Raw genomic sequence first — 19,476 nt, 5'->3', positions numbered from 1 at the left:
TGTCTTCATTTTTAAGACCTTCCATGGCCTATGTTTGTTGTGGAGGGATGCAATGAGAGGGGTGACATGGTCAAAGCGACTGGTTAGGAAAAGGATCTTTACAGCAGCATTCTGAATGGATCTGAGCAGGGCAAGATTGTGTTTGTCAAGGCAAGAGAGAAGGATGGTACAGTAATCAATATGCAAGATGATGAGAACCTTGATGTGAGTTTTAGTGGGTGGATAAGAGACCATATTTTAGAAAAGTTATGCAGGAAGAATTAACAAGATTTATAGAGCCTTGTAAATCCGCAGGTATCTGCAGACCATTTTTGCAGATCGCAGTGTGGATGCGAATACAGATTTTGTATTTGTACATGGCTCTACAGCACACTCACCCCCAAACAGAGCAGCTGTTATCCAGTCTGCAGGCTCCAGCTCAGCTATCTGAATCACACAGCAGCATGCTGGGCATTCTGGGAGATGTAGTCCCCAGCTTGCTTGGAAGGAGGAGGTAAACTACAACTCCCAGAAGGGGGAGTGAGCCAAGCACCATAAGGTAGGTGTGCTCTTTAAATGAGCAGGCAGTAATGGCTGCATGCATTAGAGCCCCTGCAACTGAGTTGGGGTGTCCAGGTCCCCCACAGGAATGGTGGCATTGCATAGAAGGTCCTGGAATTATAGCCTCCCTGCCTGGAGCTATAGCCTCCCTGCCTGGAGCAGGGAAGGGGGTACGGCAAGGTCAGGTCTGGTTGCAAGGCAGAAAGTCTCTGGAGAGAAGTGGGGCTATGGATTGGGTGCTTGACACCACTGCCCTGCATCACTGCTGCACAGTGACCTGTGGAACTGTTTAGAACCCTACAAATACATGGATATCCGCAGACAATTTTTGCGGATCCAATGTGGATACACCTTTTTGTATCCATGCAGGGCTCTAAATTTAGGCACATCCAGGCTGTGAGAACCTAGAGAGGTCCAAGTCCAGGATGATGCCCAGGAGTTGATCTGATTCATATGATTCTGTTGCTCTCAATAGTAGTACTCATACAAGCAAAGATTGTTTACATGAGTAAGGGATTGCAGAATACAACCCTTAAGTGTCACTTACGATTTTTGTTCTTTTAAATTAAAGCAAAGATTTCTTGCCCACAAAAAATATTTTTGATGATGAAGTAAAAACCTTGAAATTCATGGGTCTGGCTGTCTTTATATACCATTTTTTTCCCCCATGCAATACTTGAAAAACTTTTCAAAATAGGATTCATTTTATATGATCACATTTAGGTCTAGTTTCACAGGTATTAAATTACAACAGGTGCTAAAAGCAAAAGCCTTGTTGTCCTCAGCAGCTTGACACTGAAGGAGCTTAATCCTGATTTCAGTGACCCCCATCTCTTGTCAATCACATACCTCAGACTTTGGCCATGCCTCAGAACTGCCCTGAAACACAACAATGTGACTTCCCCTGCATCTATACAGAAGGATTCAGAGTAGCAGCTGTGTTAGCCTGTAGTCGCAAAAAGAACAGGAGTACTTGTGGCACCTTAGAGACTAACACTTTTCTTGATGGGGGGCTAAGATGCTACCCCTTGCTCCTGCTCTTGGGGCACTGAGGGTCCCACTAGTGGCTTGTGAAGGTGGTAAAGGAGGGAAGTGGGAAAGGGGTCTGGGTTTGCTCCTTACTCTGAGCCCCAGCCCCTCTCAACTCCTGTGGGTCCTTACCCTCTTCCCCCTTGGATGGGGTACCTTCAGTTCTTAGACGCAAGAGGAAGGAGTCTTCCTCCCCTGCTGGGGCAGGGTCTCCCTTACTCTAGTTTTCTGATCTTCAAAGTCTCACAGCACACCTCCAAGCTCCAGTCTTCTCTCCTGACTGCCTGAAGCGGTGGGTTTGTTAGGGTGCTAACAGGGTCTTAATTGACTACAGGTGCTCCAATTAACCTTTAGCAACCCTCCCTAGTCTACAGGGAACCATGCCTTAATTAGCCTAGGGCTTATATACTTCCCCTCTACCACTCTCCCACTGCTCCCTGGCCCTCCTGTATCACAACACAGAACATGGAACAGTGGGTGTTACCATACACATACCCATTGTTTCATGTTCTGTGTGTGTGTTTGTATATACAATCTTCCTATTGTATTTTCCACTGCATGCATCCGATGCAGTGGGTTTTAGCCCATGAAAGCTTATGCTCAAATAAATTTGTTAGTCTCTAAGGTGCCACACGTAGTCCTGTTCTTTATATGGAAGGAGACTCTCACAGATGATGCTAAGGGTGGAACACAACATGCATCAAGACAGCAATGGCATAAATATGTGGAGGAGGGGACCAGAGTGGCTAACTGACAACCTCAGTCTAGATTTCATCCTCTAAAGGCAAATGCACTGTTTGTCTATTCATTTCTCTATAATCTCTGAGATCAGGCATTTCTAGGCCTGGTATAATGGGATTTTCCATCAATTGCTATAAGTTATGCTCACATAATCGTTGCTGTATTTTTGAACACAGATGTGAAAGCTTTTTTCCATTGCTGAATAGTAAATAGGGGAAAATCCTAGTCCCACTGAAATCCGAGAGAGTCAGTCATCTTACTTAGCAGAATAGCAGGCTCTCCATTTTGCTAAGGTTGAATGCCTACTTCCATTTAAAATGCGGACATGTACACCTTTTTTTTTTAGTTTTACATGATTTTCTCAAATTCATTTTGGGTTGAAATATCCCATATTTAATTTCAACTCAAGGATTAATTGTTTTAGAGAGTGAGAAAACTGTGTCAACCATTTTTGAATTATATGATTGCAAGGGAAAAATAATTTTCCTTATATGACTGATCAGAAAATTTGATGTGAAGATAAAAGCTTTAAATTGGTTGGCTTGTTTTTGCACCTCTCTGATATTAACAAAACAACTAGGAAGAAACTCAGGTCTGTAGTCTGAAAATTAAAACATTTAAAGTAGGCAATTTCATGAAGATGTATTAAAAGCTTTCTATTTGTGTTCTTAGATATTTTTAAGGACTACATTTTTTAAGGACAACACAGTTTAGAATATCTCTTTAAAAGACATCCTACTGTGTGGCTGAAGCTGGCAAAGCTTCTAAGCTTTGCACACCAAATGTCTTCAGTTAAATGGAGATAATAACTATTCTCTTTAGTGAAGATGATGGAATTTGCATAAGCTCTGGAGGATGATTAGCTCAGTTTTATTATTTATTATTTTTATTGTGATAGCACCTAGAGACCCTAGCCCCACTGTAAAAACAGAACAAAGACAAACTGCCATGAAGAATATGTAATCTAAGACTTCAATTCTGCAAAGAGTTACATATGTGACTAACTTGATGTGCAGTAAGTAGTTCCACTGAAGTCAACAGGACTACTTGCCATGCATAAAGTTATGCACATATATAAGTATTTGTAGTATCAGGGGTCAAGTCACACTGTTAAGGATGACCAGTTTGGTTTCTATTATGGATGATTCAAGTTGGCTAATAACTCATTTTCTAACAATTTCTTTCTTTCCCTTTAAATAACAAGGATGCTTAATGTGAAGATTTAGCATTAATGCAACATTAAGGTAGAGAAATAAAGATCACAAAATAAAACTGCTCCCATAGCATAAGGATGCAATGTTGTATTCATGTAATACATTCAGTTCCTGCTTTTCTTGTTAATTATAAACCTGAAGTGTGGTTATATTCCAAAATGTGACTGTAAAATAATGTTGATGGGATCAATATTTATTCTCAATGTCTGTATGTCAAATTTACTCAATTTACTAATAAAGAGTTTGGATTTTTTAATTGCTATTCCTGTAAATTCATCCTGGCATTTGACAGTCAAATTGTCTGCTTTCTGGCTCATGCGTCATCACCAGTAACAAACAATTCCACAATAGGAGCTTAGTTGATAATGCATGAGCCAAAATAGAATACCACGCATGCTTTTTGCCGTCTGTGTCTGTGGTATGAAGAGGAGTAGGAAATAGTAAAAACTTATTTTTGTCTGTAAAACAAGTAGATGATTCCAAATAGAGCCACAGATATATTGAGAAAAAAGGTGGATTTTTTTACCAGGTTACTTTTCTGACAATGATATTCCTTCAATATATTCTGATGATTATTCTGGGTATTGTGGTGTTTGTATGTTGTAGTGCAGGGGTTCTCGAACTGTGGGTTGTGGCCTGTTTTAATTGGGTTGCCAGGGCTGGCTTAGACTTGCTGGGGCCTGGGGGCTAAATCCAAAGCCTGAGCCCCACTGCCTGGGACTAAAGCTTAAGCCCTGGGTAGCAGGGCTCAGATTATAGGCCCCCTGCCTGGGGTTGAAGCCTTTGAGCTTCGGCTTTGCACTTCCCTTTCCCCCCTCCATCGGGGAGGTGAGGCTTGGATTTTACCCCCACCCCCCTCCCCGGGTGGCCAGGTTTGGGTGGGATCAGGCTTCAGTCCCCCCTCCTTGGATCGTGTAGTAATTTTTGTTGTCAGAAGAAGATCACGGTGCAATGAAGTTTGAGAACATCTGTTGTAGTTCATGCATGTTGTTGTTAGTGTATTAGTAAAACATATTGGGCCAAATGTTCAGAAACAGTCTGTAGCATTGTGGGTGTACTTTATACTTGCAAGTAAAAACAGGTTCTATTATATGTGCCCATACTGCACCTATTTAGAAATCTGATTGCAGTTATACAGTATTTCTTTCCATTTAATTTACATTTTCTTTTGGAAACTACCAGTTGTGGTCAGTTGCTTATCCCATGTGGTTTTAAATTGTGGGACAGCTTCTGTTTAACGTAACTATGTTTTCCTGCATCATTGCTATCCCTAGTACAGCTCCAACAGTGGTAGTAACAGTGAGAGCCATAATGTAGATATGTCTCCTGTGATTACCAGTGTGTTTAACTGAATGTCACTTGAGTTTCTCTGAGCAAGGTGCAGGGAATCTTATGTACAAAAGAGCTTCCATCATTGCTAACACTATTCTATTAAAAATTGTATAGAGGAGGGTGGCTATTAATCCAATGTGGTTTCTATACAAATATAGATAGCTTGATATATGGCTAAATGGACAGATAGGAAACTGAGGCATTACTAATACTTACAGCATTATTTGCACTTCTGTGGTCCTACACATTTTCCAAAGTATTTCTGTAATAATAAGTATAAGGAACTAGCTAGAGTTTGAACTACTCCACTGTATTCTCTGTTCTCAGATTTCAGAGCTGCAGAAGCATGCTTCAGATTGGTAAATTTATCTAGAGTGCTTTTCTAAACTGGGGTTCTGTAGACAGAAATTCTATCAGCTATCACCACTCTATTGAGATGCAATCAGTTAATGTTGAAATTTTTTCAACTGCACTTTCAGTCTTCCATCCACAGTTAACTGTGGGTGCAAAATTAGAAGCCTTTTTTGAAGATGTTGCTATAATTAATCTCCCATTTTTCAAGCAGGCTCAGTAGCCTTATCTGAGATTCTCACTAGTCCTGAAATAGAACTGCTGCAGGTACAGGCCATGACCTTTTTTCCTAACGTAAAACTGAGATGAGGAAATATATTCCTCAGCTTGCAGAGGAATCACAGTAGAGTATTTGCTTAGGTTACATTTTAATTTACCTATATAACCACGTGTCTGATTATTCATTATTAACCTCTAGATCTATTTTCTCTTTTCAGTTGTGCTTCTGTTTCTTTATTCTATACTTCATAGTTAAGATGTGCTGGAGCTAAACTTTTCATGGTGTCCTGCCCATGGAATAAAAAAGAATAATTGATGAATGTGCCTGTACAGTGAAATTAAGTGGTGCATGGGCTGGTCTGCTGCAGAGGGGCAAAATTCATCTTTAAAGAGTATAAAGCTTGTAACATGCTGCTTTTCTGTGTTGAGTCCAAACCAAATCTTTCCAGTGACACTGGGCTTTGCATAACACGATCTGATTCTCCCTTGGACTTTCTCCTAAAGATTGCCCTACAATTAAACCGTGCTATTCAGTCCCATCTCAATGCAGTTAGGAAATAAACCTGGCCCACGCTGCTCATGAATCATATGCCATGTGCATCAGTTTGATGGATATCATAAAAGCGGCTCAGTCAGATTTGACCTTCTCCTGTGGGGTGGGGACGATGACATTGGCGCCTCCCCGGGAACGAGCTAGGCGGTGATCTTCTTTTCCTGCAGGCCAGAAGGAAACGGGAAGCCTCTGTCTTTGGATTTGAAAGGGAGCTCATTAGTGCAGCAGCAGCAGCGCCTTCCCAGGCCTGGCCCGGAGAGCTCCATCCAGCAGGGTTAGCCAGTGCTGAGGAGCCAGGAGGTGCACGCATGCTCCTCCATCTGCAATCCCCCCTCCTCCCACCTCGTCCCCTCCCACTCCTGTCCCGAGCTATCGACAGGGACCAGCTCATCCATTTCTGCCAGGGGGCTGAACAATACGGCACCTCGCCCTAGCCCTCAGTCCAGCCGCCCGCTTCTAGCCGCGGCAGCTCCTGGGGTTTCAGCACCACGAGGCGCGGACAGCTCCCTGTGCCTCCGCCGCAGGCTGGTGCGGGGTTCGGCGCTGCGGGTCGGGGCTCAGATTACACCCAAAGCCGGCTTGGGCAAAGCAGGGAGCCTGCTCATTCCTCAGTCTAGCGAGCCCGCCTGCCTGCGAGCTCTGCAGCCAGCTTCGCCTCCAGCAGCTACCTCGAAGGCCACAAGAATGGTTTTCAATTGGGCGACGCTGGTTCAGGTCCTGGCGCTGATCGTGAGCCAGGTTCACGGCTTCCCTAAGCCCGAGAGCAGCAGAGGTAAGTCATGACCTCATTATCCTTTTGCACCGAGATGGGGAAACTTTTTTCCATGGAATCAATGAGGACGAGTTAAAACTTTGCTCTCCCTTGGCTAAACAGGATTAGATCCCAAGGAATCAACACCCTGAACTGCAGGTGTGGGAGGGTGCGTTTTGAACTGAAAATAGATTTTTTTTTTAAAAGGTAGGGAGTGGGGATCGGTTCTTCATTCACCTTTTGTTCTTTTCCAAGGGCTGTTTTATCTGTCCTGCAGTAGTTTTCAAGTCTTTCGCTCTCTCTTTCTCTGGTGCTGTTCTGGATGTCATAAATCGTTTAATCGCTTGATTATGCCAATCGGCTTATGCTATTACTATTTTAATCAAGCTCTTACACAAGTTTTTTTTAATGTGTGTGTTATTTTTTCTGATCAGAGAGCATAAGGTTAGTCCAGTATGTAGAGTCTTCTCTTGTGGGAGAAAAAAACAACTATTTATTTTTTCCCCTAATTTATATGTTTTGCTTATTCCCCCTTCTTTCCAGAGGTATTGATTTTATTTCACAAGGATTTATATTCAACATCAATTTTCAATGCATGTGTTTTGAGGGAAAAAAACTACAATTCATTTTTTAAATATTATGCTGCCTCTGTGTGCATAACGCCTACCATAAATGAATATACGTATAAAGAACAGGAGTACTTGTGGCACCTTAGAGACTAACAAATTTATTTGGGCCTGAGCTAAAGAAGTGAGCTGTAGCTCACAAAAGCTTATGCTCAAATAAATTTGTTAGTCTTTAAGGTGCCACAAGTACTCCTGTTCTTTTTCCAAATACAGACTAACACTGCTGCTACTCTGAAACCTGAATATACATATGTATGTATTCTAGATAAAGGGATATACAACAGAGAATTAAGTCAAGAGAGACCATTGGAGGAACAGGTAGGTAAAATGAAAAATTATCCAAATACTCTTTGACATTGTAACTGTAGTAAATATAATTTTGTAAGCTTTCAGTTGTGAGACTGATGAGACTCTCAACAGCTGAACAAAAACTCTTAAGAGTAAAACGAATATTGGCAGCCTTTGGTGAAATGTCTTAGCGTTTCAGTAATCTGCAAGTATTAATAGTGAGCTAAAAGAAAGTTTTACTGGCCCTAGATGCAAAAGTTCTGCCATCAGCTCCAACAGCACAACAAATCCTTTTGCACCCAAACTCTCACTGATGTCAATGGGAGTTTGGGGTGAACAAGAAAAGCGGGATCAGCATCCATCTACAAATCTGCAGTATATTACAACTTTCCATCAAGAGACTCTTTAAGCTAAAGAAACAATGTTACAAAAAAACAAAATAAAAAACACTACAACCCACCATCAACCCTAAGGGCTTGATCATACTTAGGCAAACTTCCTAACTCCTGAATAAAGAGTGCAGGTCAGGCTCTACAGCTTTTCCAGAATAAAGTGTGATAAAATAAGTTGCATTGTGTATAACTCAATAAAGACTGTGTGATTACAATGTACTCATAGTTCCCATCTTGGATTTGTTCTCACACACCAGATTGCTGAAGCTGGGGCAGGCAAGATCAGGAAAACAATCCCTACAGGTAAAACATGTCCCTTATTAACTATATTAATCTACATGGTAAAATATTGTGAGGGTTAGACTATATGACGTGTGTTAATAAATTTTCCAGAAAATAAGCCAGAGTTCAGAAATTATTCCTTTACTGATGACTTGAACCTGCTAAAGTCAGTAACAGGAAAAGAGAGGAATGAAAAGGAGAGGGAATCAATAAGAAGCTCCCTATATGATCATCAACAACCGGCCCCTGATGATGCAGACTCCACCAAGAACCGCAGGCTGGTAGATGACTATGACTCCACTAAAAGTGGACAGGATTATAAATTTCAAGGTATTTCATAATAATCTTTTCAGTAACATCTAGCTTTGATTTTTCATACAAGTTACTGCAATTATGGATCATACAAAATTACCTACCTAAAAATATACAATACTCATTAGTGGCCTATAAATTTAAGTTATTGTCAATTTTTTTTGAGAAACCTACCACATTGGAAGTGCAGTTGACACAAAAGCACAGAGAATTTCGCAATTATTGGCAGTTTTCGCAGACCACTTCCATAGATTTGTTCCAAATGTGTAATCTGCATATTTTTTTTGAGCCTTCATATTCAGTGGCAGGGGTATCCTGATGATGATATACCTCAAAACCACTTTAAAAATAAAAACATGTACATTTAAATTAGTAAAAAGAAAGGGCACTTAATGTATAAGTGATGTAGAACTAACTAATTTGCATACCTGTTTATTTCAGATATTAAATCTATTATTTAGCATATTTGTTATTTTCCACATAGTGAAGAAGGAAAAATTATTTAGGACCAGATTATGCCTGCTTTACTTGAAGGAGTAGTTCATTGACTTCAGTGGGTTAAGTAAGTCCCATGAGTAAGGTAAACAGTATTTGTCTCAAGGTGTTTTTATATTTATACCATGGGTCAAAGCCTGCTCATCATATTCACTGTTGCATTGGCTTAGAATGGCATTATTTGCATAAATAAGGGTTGCAGGATTGAACCTCTGATTTGCTGAAATCCAAACAGGAAAAAATAATATGCTGTTACCTGTTTTGTTCTATTAAAATAAAATAAATTTAAAATAAATACCAACAACGCAAGCATATATGGGAGCAATGGTATATGATTTTAAAGTACTTTTCTACAAGCAGAAATTGATTATGTTTCCCTGTGCTTATTTGTGCTCATTAGAAAGCTTCAGCCAGAGAAAGTCATTTTTCAGAAGAGGGTAAGCACTTGTGCATTAAGACCATTGTGTTGTTATTGATATAATGCTTTACAAAACACGATGGCAAAGAATAACTGTAACCCTACTTCGACATTTGAAGAAAAGTGGATGTTTGTCTTGAAAGGAGAAAACAATGTACAGATATTTTTTAAAAAGCTATCTAAAACAAATGAAATAGAGATGTTTAGTGAAGAGTTAAATTGTAATCCTTTTAGATGATCCAGATGGTCTTCATCAATTAGATGGCACTCCCTTAACTGCTGAAGACATTGTCCAGAAGATTGCCGCAAGAATTTATGAGGAAAATGATAGAGGTGTATTTGACAAAATTGTCTCGAAGCTTCTAAATTTGGGTCTAGTAAGTTTCCTGTTATTTCATCTAGCTATTTTGTCAGTTTATTTTCACTTACTTATTTTTGTAATACCTGGGCTGAATGCGGTGTCTGTGCAACTGAAAAGTTAATGACACTGGTTTGAATCAGGAAGCATGTGAGTCAACGTATAAACAACCTTTTCAATTCAATTGTGCCATTGCACATCAATCTTACCCTGCAATAAATCTTCTATTCCAGTCCTGAGCTTTGCTATGAAAGATGCCAAGTTGTAAAATGGTTTTATGGTGTGTAAATAAAAGTCCACTGAGGACAAGAAGGAGAGCAGCACGCTCATTTTTACTTCCATTTCACTTCTGTGTTCATTGAATTCTTTTGTATTGTCAAATGCTTTGTGTTTTTTGTGAACAGTGCTCCAAATGTAAATCCACATTGCTTCACTGACTTCAATGACACTACAGTGATTTATACCAGCTGAGAATCTGGCACAATAAATGTTGCTTGTTTTGATTTATGGCATAAAATGGATTTGATTCTAGGTCTCCAGAGATGACAGGCTGGTGTTTTAACCTACTGTTCTACCCATGTTTTAATCCTTGTGTTTTAATCTAATAGTAGTATTGTCTATCCTATTAAACTGGCAGTTGCTGCATGCTGAACTCCCACCGATTTGAATGGGAGATCTGTGTAGAACAGTTATAGGACTGAGTCCAAGCTTAAAAAATAGTTGTTAAGAAGTAACATAAAAGAGCAAATGCATTTGAGTGGAGCTGTGGACAATTGACTTTATTTTCCATCTTTATATAACTGTACACTATCACATATGTTTTCTTTCTTAGTAGCATCTACAGGCTACAATCAGTTCAGTGACCCATTGTGCTAGGCACTGTACTGATATATAGCAAAAGGCAGTCCTTCATTTAGTGGGGGGAAATGTCTGTGTAGGTTTTTAACTTAATTTGGCTACATTCAGTCTTGAAGCAAGCTAGCTAAGTAATCAAATAAGTAATTAACATAAGATGAGTTTATAAAGTTCAATTCTCAAATTACGTATTAAATTTAAAAAAATCCTATTATTATTAACAGATCACAGAGAGCCAGGCCTATACATTAGAGGATGAAGTGGCTGAGGTTTTACAGCAGTTAATTGCTAATGAAGCAAAAGATCGTGAGAAAGAGTCAGAAGATCTTGATTACCCTCCAAGCAGAACAGACAGTGATACGGAAGAAAAGCAGGAGGAAAAAATGGTAATTATTGCTAGCTAATCGTTTTGACTCACTTATCAAATAGTCTGAGAAGACCAATGCACTGTTCTATGCTTCAGGGAATAATTAGTTCAATTTGGAAACAATAAATTTTTTTTTAAAGAAATGCCAGCAGCTAGAAAATATGAGCAATGCATTACATAAAAGTTTATAACAAGATCCTAAATTGGAATAACTGAGTAACTCATTGACCTCCTTCTAATTACAGAAGTCCTGTCTCTAGTTGAGACACAGCATAAGAAAATGATGCTGTTTGTTGGTCTTTTAATGATATCAATCATATCCATGTACTTGTATTTTTTTTTTTTAATTTTTCAATGTTGTTTGTGGAGACACCAAACGTTGCTGATCAAGTTGGTGTTATGAATGGAGAAATTGATGATACTTTGGATAACACCTGGCCCTCCTCCAGTGTCTTGGAAAGAAGAAATGAGCTGCCTTCTGAGGATAATTTTGAGGACCTCCAGTATTTCCCAAACTTCTATGGAATACTAAAAAGTCTTAACTCAGGTGAACTCTATATTTTCTCTGTCATGTGTTTATAGAAAAGCTGGAAAAAGCTGGGTGCAAAAGATTCCCCCATTTTCTTCATCTCAGCCTGAAATCCCCTTCCCTCTAACTTCAAAGCCCCATGTCTTAAGGACTTTCCTTAAGACGAGGAGGCTGAATGCAACTCCCTTTGGATCCCATCACCCTCACTTCTAGATCAGCTAGAGAGAGTGATATGATGAACTTCATTCACCAGGTGCAAAGTATGCTACCTCTGCAGCCCCACCAGGCATGTGCTATGAGACCCAGGAGCCTTGAATTCTTCTGTTCATCTCCTTTCTTTAAGATGACAAGTTGTTTTACCCAGAGATATTTCCAGTAACACCCTTGTCTCCTAAGCTAAAGGAGATACAAAAAGTGAATCAGGCTACATTATCATCAACACAATGATTGTGCCGGTAAATTTGCCTTAACCTCCCCACTCTGTTCATAAACCACAGACTTTGTTATATATTGCAGTGAAAGCCCTGAATCACTTCTGGCTATTCTGGAGTTAGGCATTATTCTGTCCCAGTTTATTATGAGCTAGATTGTGGCATCTAGCCACAGACACTGTCAGCACACACTCTGTCTCACGCCCACTCTTACTCCCCCCAACCAGCAATAGTCTTTCTCTCTCTCCCCATCGAAGCCAGCAACCACTTACTCTGCAGATTCCTCTTTCTGCAGGCGTCTGGATCCTCTCCCAACCCATCTCCACAGGCAATGAGTGAGAAGCAGGAACCAGAACCAGAGGGATTTTTTTTTCCTGGTCTATTCCAGAAGGCTTGAGTTCTTCTTTTTGTTCTCTTCCACTGGGTAACCTGAGCTGGTGGTGGTTCTTCCTCTTCACTCACTGCCCACAGATCAGCGATGGACCCGTGCGGCTCAGTAGGTTGTCAAGAACAAGGAACTGGGCACCAGCCCTTGCACATGTCTCTGTCTCTTCTTGTAGCCCACCCAGCTCCCTGCCAGCCTGTATCAAACCACAAGAGAGAAGATGCAATCACACCCTGCAGCTGTGTGTTGACTTACAGGCAGCAATGTAAAAACCTGCTCAGGCAGCTCCCCAGTGCTGCCGGGCCCCTTGCCAAGGGTGGGAAAGTGTTTCCTCCTGGCCCTGCCTGACAGTGGACTGGATTCCTCGCTGTGCATATTAGTGACAATTTGGCATGTGAAAGGCCATGCACATAACTATGTGGGGATGGATGAGTTTCATGCTGCTGAAGCAGAAGTAGCAATGACTTGTTTGGTATATAGCTGTGATAGAATGTAGCAGAGAAGAATGAGGAGCAGAAGTACTGAGAAGTCAGGGGTGCATATGGGCAAGAAAGGAGGATATATGCACACTATTAAATTTAGCTCAAACTTTACCTCCCATTTATTATGAAAATCGCTGGCTAAGAAGCAGGCCCCGAGAAGGTCAGGATCCACCCCCACGCTGAATGTGCAGATACATCTTTCCAATATGTGAGTCATACCCTTGTGGCAATCCATAAACTTCTCCTGAGACACTTTGTCTCCCTTTGTGAGCCCATGGATCTGATATGAGTTTCCCATATACAAAGTGGCATTGCCATGTTCATATCTTTCTCTAGACGTGCCTTTAAAGAATTATATTTTCTTCCAGTATTCTTCACTGGACAGTCCTGAGACATGTGCTGCTTTGTCCCTGCACCTTTCAAGCATTGACAGAAAAGATTAAAATCCCTGGGCCCAAGCCTGTGAAGTTCTCCAGTGGTCCAGTAATTTTTTTCCAGAGTATTAAAATGTATTAATTTCATGGCAAACTCTGGCTACTCTGTAGCATAAGGAACAGATGTTATTCCAAGCCTTTTTTTAAAAGGCATTAATTCTTGCCCCCCAAAATAATTTCCTATCACAAGGAGTTTTGACCTCAAGGACTGCTATCCAGTTGTAGATAAGAGATGTTCATTGTGATTGCTGGAGGATAAAACCACTTCTAGATTAGATTCTTGGACATTTCAGACATTGTACAATAAACCCTGTGTGCAGCTTTCTGGCCTCCAGATTGTTTGTTTTTTATCTTGTAGTTCTTGGAAGGATATACATTTCTGGTGCAAGAATAACTTTTCTTCCACAATTTCTGTACACATCTGGGTGTTATCTTTATCCTGGATAAATTTTCCTGTTAAGCATTTTGGGAATTTCAAAGAATATGGGGGTTTTTTTGTTTTAAATCTCTCACATTATATCAGTTGTCAGGATCTCATGTTTTTCTCACATCCCAACTTTACCCACAATGGAAAATCTTCATACAACTACTTGTACTTGATGGACTAAAATTTGGGGTCTGCTTCAAAGCCTGAGTGTCTTTCTATTGGCTGCAGTCAACTTTGATCAGACCTTTAATCCCTCATCTTCTAGTCTTGTTTTGGAAAAAAACAAAACAAAAAATGGCATTTTTTTGTCCTGAGCCTTTGTTATTCAAAGGAAGAGTGAGAAAGATGTTTCTAATTGCTGGAAACACGAAGCTGGGATATCTAAGGCAGCATTTGGAACAGATACTGTAGTTTTGGAGATATAATTATTTACTAGTGCTTGCTCTGCTACAAAAACAGAGGGCTAACAAAACCTGGGATTTAGGGCCTTTCCTTATGTTCTGGATTATTGAGCCAAAATTGCTCCTGCCTGTGTTAGGAAAAGTCCTGATGACTTCAGAATAACTATACCTTACACTGTACAACACAAGAGGACTAGCAAGCCAATGCAGACAACAGATAGGGGAGTACTCCAGTTAACTCTCCACCTAATTGCACAGTATAGTAATTCAAATAAGGCGAGTCACCTTTACCTCCTGCAGTCACATCAGGCTTTGAGAACTGTGGAACTGATGCAGTTTTGCTGCACTGTGGAAGTAGGATTGTTGCACCCTCTCCATATAGGGAAGCATGATTCAGGGGGATCTCCTGCACCTCAGTGCACAAAAGGGTTCTGGGAGCGTTAGGGTGACCAGATGTTCCGATTTTACAGGGACAGTCCTGATTTTTGGGTCTTTCTTATATAGGCTCCTGTTACCCCCCACCCCCTGTCCCGATTTTTCACACTTGCTGTTTGGTCACCAGTGGGAGCTAGTCTACCAGCCTAACTTCCACTCAGTGGAGGATGGCACAACAGCAGTGTAGATTGCTGAAGTCTAGAGGCTGCAGTAATAACCTCAGAGTAATTCTACTGCCACTCTCTAGCTTAGGAGATGATTCCTCTTTCCCCCCCGCCCCAGTATCCAACCTTGGGAATAGGATTTGCCCTGGAGATGTTAGAAAGGGAATTTGGGGCAGGGTGGGAGGCGGGTTGAGTGCCCTACAACAAAGTCTGCCCTGGCTTCCATGGCTAACCCTATTAGCTGGAGTAATCTCACCCTCTCAAGCCTTTTCTCTTCCAGCCACTGTTTCCAGTCTCATGTTTAGATTAACACTTGGTTGAAGCTCCAGTAGTATAGATCCACACGTCTACCCCCAGGCAGCTTCAATTTACAGCCATATTTCTGTGACTTCATCCCCTTAGAAACATGCAGAAATTACTCATTAGAGCAAGCAGCTTACTGCATTTGTTTCTTTTTTTGGCTTCAGTTCTCTTTGGCGTATAAGGGCTGGGAAGTTAAATATAATGGACATGAGACCTGTAAAAGAACACCGCAGGACTGTGGAATATGCATTACTGAAACATCAGGCTCTTTTAATTGAGACTTGGTAGAGTAAGACTTGTCCAGCCCTCAGTTATCAGAACGTTCTGACTGTTTTTTAAATGGTATTATTGAGTTGTAGCATTGAGAGCGCTGTAAATTAGGGTCCTCATCCTACCAGGACAGGATTTCCTCTCCCATTAAAGCTGAAATGTTTTAAATGATGCAAATCGCTTAAGACCCTTGTATCCATGCTAAATCCAGATAAGAAAAAGTCACTGGATGATATCTCCCTCTCAGCTGCCAAGCCAGTGCATTGGATGACTGATCCATCCAATCATTCACCATCAATCATCAGTGGAAGTGGGGTAGATGTGGTGACAGGCCTTTGAGTGACTATTTGAATGGTGGTACGGAACGAGCTGTAGCCAGCACAGGGAGTTATTGGTCTTACACAGTGAGGCAGTCTTTTGCTTCGGCTATGTGGATTGTAATATTTATTTTAATGATATGTTTTTAATTCAAGCGAACAATCCAGATGCTACTGCAATTAGTGCCATGTATAAATGAATAAATAAACTCCATGCATCACATCCTAAATCTTGGGCTTCTTTCGGGTCTGTTTAGTAAAGAAAAAAGCCCTATAGTGTAGGTATGAAGCCTAGTAATTAAAGTTCTAAATAATAAGCAGCCAGTTGATTTTACTATCTTTGCTTGAGGGGAGAATGCAGGCATCATATTCTGTAGGAGTTCCAAGTAAAAGTGCCAATAAGCAACAACATATTTATATCTACATTATCATCTTTCAGAGCTACTCAGTGAGGGTGAAATACAGCCCTGTGCAGAGGAGCATCCATGTTTTGAGGACTTACATGGGATGTAAGTGCTGCATAGCTCTTATGCTACCCCTCTGCACATAAGTGAATGTCACCATGAGAAAATAATGTAATTGTCATTGAAGACCAATCTTCTTGATGTGACTAATTAAATAGACTTTAAAGTGGTAAAATATAGTTTTGCTTTCAATTATCCCACTCTGTGTCAGGCTGACAATTTAGGGGCTCACTCTTCTGAGCCATAAGTTTGGGGAGAGCAGAGGAGTAGTGCCTAAGCAGAGAGTCTCTGAGCTATCTTGCTAGTGCAGGGCAAGATATAATGCCAACAGTGTGATAAGCTCTTCCCAGATAAATAAGATGGGGAGAGGTATGTGGTCCAGGGGCTAGGGAAGTGGACAGGGAGTCAGAAAACCTGGGTTCTAGTCCCAAGTCTGTTCCTGGCCTGCTGGGTGATCATTGTCACTTTATCTCACGGTACGTCTGTACTGAAGCTGGGAGTAAGCCTCCGAGCCCAGGTAGATGGACTCAAACTAGTACATTAAAGATAGCAGTGTAGACAGGGCAGTTTTAGCAAGACCCAAGATCACACCTGGGAGGGGGTTGGGTGGGCTCGAGATCCTGAGCTGCTGCCTAATTCACATCCACACTTGCTATTTTTAGTGTGCTAGCTCGAGCTCTGCTAGCATGAGTCAGTCTACCCAGGCTGGAAGGCTCACTTCCTGCAGCAGTGTAGACATACCCTTAGTTTCCTCATCTGTAAAATAGAGATAATGATACTTGCCATGCTTTGTAAAGTGCTTTGAGATGCACAGACAAAAAGCTGTAAAGAGCTAAGGCCAAGATTTTTAAAGGTATTGATGCATTGCTGGACTCAGCATCACAATGCCTAATTGATTGTCCATAGGATTAGACTTCTAAGTGCCTAAATCCCTTAACACAGCAACACCTAAATACATTTACAAATCTACGCCTAAGTGACAAGCATTATTATGAAGGTCGCAGCCAGGGACATGTGCTCTGGGCTGCAGAGTCCATTGTGATTCCTGGTGAGAAGAGCCCATCCTTCCACATCAGATATTGGGGAGGCTCCCCTGCTGACAACCCCAAATGAAGTCACGCACTGTGCCCTACAGAACGAGTGAAATTGGGTAAGGGAACAGTTGGCAACTTCTGAGGGTGAATAACTCCTCAGAATAAGATGCAGCCCCTACAGCTTTGTAGCTCAGGGGCCTTGCAAAGTTGTTCTGGGTCAGCTACAGGGGAATAGATTTGGGCCAGAATAAATCTCTACTGCTCTAGTACTTTTTTCCACAGTAGGCCATAACAGCTTTGAAGGAGCAGTTTTAGTTCATTACATAAGACTTAGGACACCTCTCCTCTTCACTAAACCATCTCAGCCTTTTCTTTTCATGACCAGGACATGTTTTTTATCTGTGAACTTGACAAAAGTTTGCAGGACTAAATTTCTCCGAGTTGGCCGTAGTTCTGACTACTTATATTTTGCTTTGTCCCTTAACACAGAGGAGGCAAAAGAAAAAGAAACCCTGATAACTATCATGAAGACATTGATTGATTTTGTGAAGATGATGGTTAAATATGGAACAATCACACCAGAAGAAGGTGTTTCGTATCTGGGTAAGAGCACATACTTTACTCTTTAATCATCCTAAATTCTTATACCACTAACAGTGATAATTATATTGTCATCCCACTTGATGCCAGTCTTATTTCAGGCGTGATCACTCAGAATATTGAGGCATCACTTTTATGATCATTCTTTACAATAGTGTTGAATTTCATATGTTTCACTGTTTTCATGTTATGAAATGAAAGATTATCAATCAGATGTAAATGTAGAGACTAATTCACTGTAGGGTTACTCCATTTTGATACTGATGTAACTCCATTAATTTCAGTGGAATTACACTGGTGATTAATCAGGCCCTTATATTTTCCCAAAATAAATCCTACATATTAGGACCTTTATTCTGCCATCCACAAACACCTATAGTAGAGTGGGCCTAATTCTGGGGACCTGGATCACGTAAATCTCCCACCATCTGTCAAGTTTTCTGCATTGTAACTTTGGGTCACAGCTCAGCAATAGGCTCTGAGGCTGCTGGCTTCCAGAACCCCTTCATATCACTCTTGGCTATGCAAACTCCCTTTTCTTTAAGAGAGATCTTGGAATGATATAAACTCTCCCTCATAAACCTCCTCTTTTGGCATCCACATACTCTTGTACATTAAGCATTCATAGCCATTCAAACTGAGCAGCCAGGGATGCAGGAGGAGGGCTCATCTGCATGAGTTCTCCTTGACCCTTCACTTTCTCAACTATCCTTGATCTGGTTTTGCATAATAAATTTTTTACCTCTCAGCTAAATAAATCAGCCTGTCACAGAGCCAGGATCAGCAGTGACCTTTCATGGAGCCCATAGCCTTGTATGACATGGTCAGTTGCAGATATCTGATTACTGGATCCTACTGTAATTGGATGGACTTGTTATCAATAACCTGGTCACAGAAGGTACTGTAGCTCATAATGAAAATACTCTGATTATTTTTGTACTCTAATGTAGTAAATCCCTGACAAGTCTTGCACTCCATTCTAGGGGGCTGCTAAAAGCATCATATGTTCAGACAACATCTGTCAGTATTTGGTCCTTCACATACAGAGACTGTGCAGTATATTAAAGGTGCCACATACAATAAAGTGATTGATATAAGCACTGTGGAGGTTTCACTATCATCATTGCAAATGGAGACAGTGACTTGTAGTATCATGCCAAAACATAATGGGCTAATTTTATATCTCCTCTAACTCCTCTGAAGTCAATGGAGTTACATTAGGGACACATTTAGCCTATTAATATTTAGGACATTTGTTCAAATGGGCTTTGCTTTGGATATATAATACTTCAATCCTGGGAACAAATTGTCAGGATGACATGGTGGGGAAGAGGATAGGGATTAGGTTAAGAGCTTTTGGTGACAAAACATATTCTAGCAACTGATGTAGTCAGGCTATGCCTTGCAAACCTGTGATTTGTAGAGAGAGAGAGAGAGCGCTTTTTTGTGTTCCATCAAAGCAATTTACTGTAGTGGAAAAAGCTCTCTCATAGGTCTCAAGTTGCTTCTGTGGTGGTTTTTTTTTTTTTTTTAGACTTACTGTTGACTGTCTTGAGAAGTGACTTTAAATTTGTCCTTCATAGATTGACCAAATATTTTCAGGAGTTCAAGGATAGAAAACATATGAGAATATTAGCTTGGTATACTGGCATAGTCAATGTTATACATTGAAACATT

General features: G+C 40.7%; 1 protein-coding gene across 3 annotated transcripts in view; it reads left to right on the top strand.

The window, feature by feature from the left end:
• Window positions 1-19,476, top strand: part of SCG3 (secretogranin III) — a 57,120-nt gene that overhangs the window by 3,202 nt on the left and 34,442 nt on the right. The window contains exons 1-8 of one of the 3 annotated variants that reach the window (XM_032778636.2): window positions 5,807-6,751; window positions 7,622-7,674; window positions 8,294-8,339; window positions 8,430-8,648; window positions 9,778-9,920; window positions 10,981-11,142; window positions 11,493-11,670; window positions 17,689-17,802. In XM_032778636.2, the coding sequence (XP_032634527.1) occupies window positions 6,664-6,751; window positions 7,622-7,674; window positions 8,294-8,339; window positions 8,430-8,648; window positions 9,778-9,920; window positions 10,981-11,142; window positions 11,493-11,670; window positions 17,689-17,802 (1,003 nt within the window). In that variant the 5' untranslated portion in view covers window positions 5,807-6,663. Of the gene's footprint in view, window positions 1-5,806; window positions 6,752-7,621; window positions 7,675-8,293; window positions 8,340-8,429; window positions 8,649-9,777; window positions 9,921-10,980; window positions 11,143-11,492; window positions 11,671-17,688; window positions 17,803-19,476 lie in introns of those variants that run through there. The other 2 variants (XM_075069638.1, XM_075069637.1) reach the window with 2 other exon arrangements.

The sequence above is a fragment of the Chelonoidis abingdonii genome, chromosome 9, assembly GCF_003597395.2.
Source record: "Chelonoidis abingdonii isolate Lonesome George chromosome 9, CheloAbing_2.0, whole genome shotgun sequence".
NCBI classification, from domain to species: domain Eukaryota; kingdom Metazoa; phylum Chordata; order Testudines; family Testudinidae; genus Chelonoidis; species Chelonoidis abingdonii.
Note: the sequence above shows the minus strand (reverse complement) of the source record. Positions and strands in the feature narration are given on the sequence as shown.